General features: G+C 55.0%; 1 protein-coding gene across 1 annotated transcript; it reads left to right on the top strand.

Annotated features, from left to right (window-relative positions):
• Positions 1–719: 719 nt before the first annotated feature.
• SP9 (Sp9 transcription factor) lies at positions 720–4,266 on the top strand. Its single transcript, XM_032636540.1, has 2 exons — positions 720–880; positions 1,876–4,266. Exons 1-2 carry the CDS (start codon positions 860–862, stop codon positions 3,304–3,306), a joined length of 1,452 nt encoding a protein of 483 aa, XP_032492431.1. The 5' UTR covers positions 720–859; the 3' UTR covers positions 3,307–4,266.
• The last annotated feature ends 2,035 nt before the right edge of the window (positions 4,267–6,301 follow it).

Here is a 6,301-nt window from a genome sequence, read left to right as displayed (position 1 = left end):
CCCCCGGGTCAGAGGCCAGAGCGACAATTAGGAAGTCACTTAGGCCGCTAGGGGAAATGGCGGGATGCGGGAGGCTCCAGGCCCTCCCAGCAAGTCTGTGGGTGTAGACCTGGACGGAGAGGCCTATTTCTCTCCTCTCGGAGGAGCTGTCCCTTCGCCCCCTTCTCTTCAATGTGACTCTGAGAGTAAAACTGAATCCAGTGGGAATAAGGAACTAGGTAGATAAATGACAATGATAAAATCGGAAGCGAGAATGATGGATTCCAGCTGAAGTTGTGCTCCGCGGGCGAGAGCCTGGACACACAAAGTGAGCGTTGACATTTCCGTCTCCACTTGGGTCTTGCTGGTGCGGCCTCAGCCTCGGGCCCCCTCCCCTCCTGCCTCCTTTCCCACAAGTGGAGAGTCGAGGACTGTCAGTCTTAACTTGCATCATCTCGGGGAGGTTCGGGGGGCTTGTGGCTCGGTCTCAACGATAGTTAAACCTGGCTTGGTGCGTGTGTGTAAATTTTTAATTGCTCTGTAATTTCTTCGATCTCCAGCCCGCGACACCCCTCCCCCCCGCCAGCCGCGGTGACTGGCACGCGCCAGGAGCCCGGGCTCGGGCCCCTCGGCGCGTCTGATTGGCTGCGGGGCAGCTCCAGTCTGCTCTGCCTGCGCCCTCATTGGGTGAGAGGCGCCGCCAGCGGCACTTCAAAGCGGGTGCTCCTAGCACTTAGGCTGAGTTTAGCCGGCGGGAGCCCGGAGTCCGCTCGGCGCGAGCGCGGGGACACGGGAGCCGTGCGGTACCCGAACAGTTCTCCCGAGCAGCCGCCAGGTTCAGCCCCGCTCCCGGCCCCGCCGCGCCGCCCAGGGACCTGCTATGGCCACGTCTATACTTGGGGTAAGTCGGAAGTGCGGCATTTGCTTGTTATAACTGGAGTAATTTTTCGTTATGGCTTCTCCGGGTCCGCGGCTCTGGAGAAACTGTTGCTGCCCGACTGCAGCCTCAGCTTCTTTTAGCACTTTCCACATTTCCAGGACTGATTCTTCCCAAGTTATTGGAACCCAGGAGGTGTCTTTGTAAGAAAAGGATTTGTTAAGCAAGTCCTTTTAATATTCTGCTTTAGAGGTTTCTTTTCTGCCCCTCGTGATTTATACCCCATCCCCCCTTGCTTCGGGGATTGTTGCAATTACGCGACATTGGTGTTTCCAGAAAACAGCCTTAATTGTTTTGCAGTTCATGTAGTCACGTTAACAAACATTTACACTTTTGCGGATCCCCAGTTCGTCTGTGACTCTGAAATCCATCGCGGGGGTCGCTTCTACTCGGACTTCTTCTTTTCGTAATTGTGTGTATATGTGTGTGTGTGTGTGTAAACATTTAAAATGTTTTCTGTTAAAAAGTCAAGTCCTAGCCACCCTTGGGAAGAGTGCCCCAAGTTTCCCCCACCCCCGGGTCGCTATTTCGGCCGCCTCTGCCCTCACCTGGCGTTTGTTGTCGATGTGTTTACCTCCGTGCTTCACCCCGAAGGGCGATCTGGGGGCTTCTGTGAGAGGAGCGGGCTTATGGCGAACGGAAGGCGAGCGACTCGAGTCCGGTTTGGGGCAGGGTTTGCAGCGACTGAGGCGGGGAGAACCGAGACAGCTTTGATTTGTAGTCCCACTGAAGAACAACTTTCCAGCGCCGGGACCCTCGCCCTTGTGATCGCCTCTGCCCCGCGCGGGGTGCGGCGCATCCTCGGCGAGCGTGCGGGGAGGAGGCGCGAGCCGGGGAGCCACGACCCCCCGGGACCAGCCGCGGGAGGACGAGGCTGCTCACGGGTGCACTCTGTGTCTTCCTCCCACTTGTTCCTGCCCTCCTCCTCCTTGCTCCCTCCCCCACCCCACCCACTCTAGGAAGAGCCGCGCTTCGGAACGACCCCGTTGGCCATGCTGGCGGCGACCTGCAACAAGATCGGCAACACGAGCCCGCTGACGACGCTGCCGGAGTCGAGCGCTTTCGCCAAGGGCGGCTTCCATCCCTGGAAGCGCTCCTCGTCCAGCTGCAACCTCGGCTCCAGCCTCTCGGGCTTCGCCGTGGCCACCGGCGGCCGCGGCTCAGGCGGCCTGGCGGGCGGCTCTGGCGCAGCCAACAGCGCCTTCTGCTTGGCCTCCACGTCCCCCACGTCGTCCGCTTTCAGCAGCGACTACGGCGGCCTCTTCTCCAACTCGGCGGCGGCCGCGGCGGCGGCGGCCGGGGTGTCCCCGCAAGAGGCGGGCGGCCAGTCGGCCTTCATCTCCAAAGTGCACACGACGGCGGCCGACGGCCTGTACCCGCGCGTGGGCATGGCGCACCCGTACGAGTCGTGGTACAAGTCAGGCTTCCACTCAACGCTGGCGGCGGGCGAGGTGACCAACGGCGCGGCGTCGTCGTGGTGGGACGTGCACAGCAGCCCAGGCTCGTGGCTGGAGGTGCAGAACCCCGCTGGGGGGCTCCAGAGCTCGCTGCACTCGGGCGCCCCCCAGGCCTCGCTGCACTCGCAGCTCGGCACCTACAATCCCGACTTCAGCTCGCTCACGCACTCGGCCTTCAGCTCCACGGGCCTCGGCTCCTCGGCCGCCGCCGCCTCGCACTTGCTCTCCACCAGCCAGCACCTGCTGGCCCAGGACGGCTTCAAGCCGGTGCTGCCCTCCTACTCGGACTCCAGCGCCGCCGTGGCGGCCGCCGCAGCCAGCGCCATGATCTCGGGCGCCGCGGCCGCCGCCGCCGGGGGGAGCTCGGCGCGCTCGGCCCGCCGCTACTCCGGCCGCGCCACCTGCGACTGCCCCAATTGCCAGGAAGCGGAGCGGCTGGGCCCGGCCGGGGCGAGTCTGCGGCGCAAGGGCCTGCACAGCTGCCACATCCCGGGTTGCGGCAAGGTGTACGGCAAGACGTCGCACCTGAAGGCGCACCTGCGCTGGCACACGGGCGAGCGGCCCTTCGTGTGCAACTGGCTCTTCTGCGGCAAGCGCTTCACGCGCTCGGACGAGCTGCAGCGGCACCTGCGGACTCACACGGGCGAGAAGCGCTTCGCCTGTCCGGTGTGCAATAAGCGCTTCATGCGCAGCGACCACCTGAGCAAACACATTAAGACGCACAACGGGGGCGGCGGGGGCAAAAAGGGCAGCGACAGTGACACGGACGCCAGCAACCTGGAGACGCCCCGCTCCGAGTCCCCAGACCTCATCCTGCACGACTCCGGCGTCAGTGCCGCCCGGGCGGCGGCGGCGGCGGCTGCAGCGGCGGCGGCGGCGGCGGCGGCCTCGGCAGGAGGCAAGGAAGCCGCGTCTGGCCCCAACGACTCTTAGAGGCCGGGCGAGAGGCGTGAGCGAGCGAGTAGAGACAGCGCGAGCGAGCGAGAGGTTCGGAGGGCGAGCGGGGTATGGACGGGCGGGAGCTCCACGGCCGCCCCCGGGCCGGCGCGAGGTAGAGCGGCATCCGGCTCGCGGGCCGCCGCTTGCCGGCCACGCTAGGAGCTCCCCTCTGCTGCCCGAGCCCAGACGAGAATCAAACGCGTGGTCCAGGAACAAAAGCGAAGCATCTTTCGACACAAACAACACTTTAAAAAGCTGCACGCACAGACACACACACACACCGGAAACCTACAACACAAGCACGCACACTCGAGCGCGCGCACACACACTTACCACTCGCACAAACTTCTCGAGCGAAGAGCAATACACAGAAACGCTCCCTCCTCCCCCACCGCCCACCCCCTTCCACCACCCTTCTCTGTCCTTTTTTCCAAAAGCTAGCCACCACCCTGCAAAGGACTGTCAGAACATTTGAAAACAAACGGGACCTATAAAAACAGACCCTTTGCGTGGATTATATTATATATAAAATGCTCCAAGTCCTGCTTGATATCTACTTACAATAAGACTTTTTTTTCTTATAAAAGGAAGCATCAAAAAAGGCCGAAGGTGAGAAATTAAACTGGAAGTCTAGTGACAGTTTCTCTGTATTTCATAACATCTGTATAAATAGGGTTCAAAAGGTTGTGTTCTCTTTTATTTTCTTGTAAATGTTCATTCGAATAGAGTTTTTTTGGTGAATTCCTGAAATTCAGGGAGTTTTTTTTTTTAATTTTCTGATGCACTTTGTGAAAGTCAGTATATATGTAAAAGATATTTAAAATGTTGAGTTATCATTTCACTCACAAACACGTAAGTTAAGGTCACCTAAAGAAATTAAATGCGTTTATCTGTATGAAGAAAATTTTGACATCATATTTTCACTTTGGTATTATTAAAGGACTCTGAACAATACACTTTCTTTTTTTTTTGATCCTGTTACCCCCTCAATAACCTTTAAGTGGGCCGACTTTTTTTTGTTGGGAAAAAAATCCCTTAATGTTAGTTTTAGGTGATGTAAGGTTTATGTGAGTTATAAAAGCGATACGTTTTTGAGAAGTGAGAATTATTTATTTGTATATTAACAGCGTAAATTAAATTAGGTTATAAGAAGGTGTAGTTGTATTACTAAACGAGAGAGCTCTCAAAAGGTGACATTTTAAAACTCTGGAACCCCTTCAAAAAAGCAAAGGTCCTTGGCAGCTTTAACTGGGGAGGTGCCTACCCCTCCCGGAGGGGTCTGACGAAACTCCAGTGGGTTTGTTTGTTTTTAAAAAGCGGTTTTAAAACAATCTTCGAAAGGAAAAAGCTTTTTAAAAGAAGTCGTAGCTCCCAAGACCCTCTACGTTGGGAGGTGACTCAGGGGAATAAATCGCTAGAGTCAATACCCCGGAAAAGACATTTCATGCCTAAATGAAAATCTTGTTAAATGTTATTAATTTTGACTTAGAGCACACAGCAGCCCCCTGTGCCTTGTATTCCCTTATTAGGGATTCATGTCTTATCAAATATCTAATTAATCTCCTAGACATCATTTGTTCTGGCCAACTTTATCTCAGCTGGTCCACGGGGAAAACTCCAAATATTCTCCGTGACAAAGCTCCCTTGAAGATCTTTTTAATTGTCTAAATTAACTGCACCAAATTTGCATGTCAAACGGTAAAGGGCAACCTGAGATAAAATGTAAACGTTTTAAAAGCCCCCAAACTAAGCACTTGATTTGATAACTAGGCTTTTTAATGTTATGGAAGACAACTGCTCCTTTCCTTTTCAAAGACGGCTGATCTATGCAAATAGTGAATTGGAAATGCCTAGGTCCCCGCGCCGTCAAATGGCCCTCGCAGGTTATTTGAATATCAGTGGCGCTGCTTCTGAAAAGGTTCAAGGATGCTCTCTGACTTCTTTGTGATTACTCAGTGCGGCGTCTTATTCTGAAGAAAAAAAACTCAGGAATAATTAAAGGCTGGGATCAGGCCTGGGAACACATTTGGGACAGGAATCTCATTTAGACAGTCTCTTTCAAAATAAGGCACAGTTAAATTGACCAGAAGGCAATTACTGAAATGAAAATTATTTTCACTCTCTTTGTCTTCTGACCACCAACTTAACAGCCCCAGTTTAAAAGAGAGGGAGAAGAGAGGGAGAGACGAAAAGAAAATTGGTAAATGAGATAATTTCCCAATTCGAAAAAATGTTAGTTTAGAAAATAAAGTACATATTTACAGAATAAAAATATTTCTAAAAAGCTCCCCACACAATAGGAAATGCAAGTAAAGTCAGCCGCAGTGGGGGGGAATTTTTTTTTTATTATTACTGCCGTGGGAACTTGAATGAATGTTTTTATTTTCATGGGGGAAAAATAAATTGTTGTTATTAATAGTTAACAAAATTTCCCTCGCAAACTGCAGTGAAAAGCCAATTAGCAAAGTAGCGATAAAACGTACAGCGAAGGTCCCCAGAGGGGCGTTTGCAGCGTGGCGCTGGGTGGCTTCTTCCCGCTCCTCCTTCTTGCTGTCCCCGCAGCCTCGGCTGCCCCTCTCTTCCTCGAGTGTTTCTTTTCTTTGGCCATTTTTGCACCCCGCTCAAACAGTTTATCACCGGGCGCCCCAGCCCACACTCCTCGCGCCTCTGGTCCAGGTCTGGCCTGGAGCAGCTGGCCAGGGGGACGTTCACCCTGGGGGCTCGGGGCCGAGGTGCTGGAGGCCGAGAGGGTGCCCGGCGTGTTTGGGGGCTAAGGGCGGGCGGCGCGGAGGTGAGGGTGTGGTGGGGTCTCCCGAGGAATGAGGGCGCCCGGGCGTCTGTCCCAGGCAGCTTTGTTTCTCGTGGATAATAAAAGCAGATCAAAGGGCCTGGCCGTGCAGGTCCCGCTCGCCGCGCGGCTCCCTCCGCAGCCCAGTGATCAAGGCCTCTGCGCGCTGCCTCTGCCCCGCGGGTCAGCCGACGTCCATCA

Source organism: Phocoena sinus, chromosome 7, assembly GCF_008692025.1.
Source record: "Phocoena sinus isolate mPhoSin1 chromosome 7, mPhoSin1.pri, whole genome shotgun sequence".
Taxonomy (NCBI): domain Eukaryota; kingdom Metazoa; phylum Chordata; class Mammalia; order Artiodactyla; family Phocoenidae; genus Phocoena; species Phocoena sinus.
Note: the sequence above shows the minus strand (reverse complement) of the source record. Positions and strands in the feature narration are given on the sequence as shown.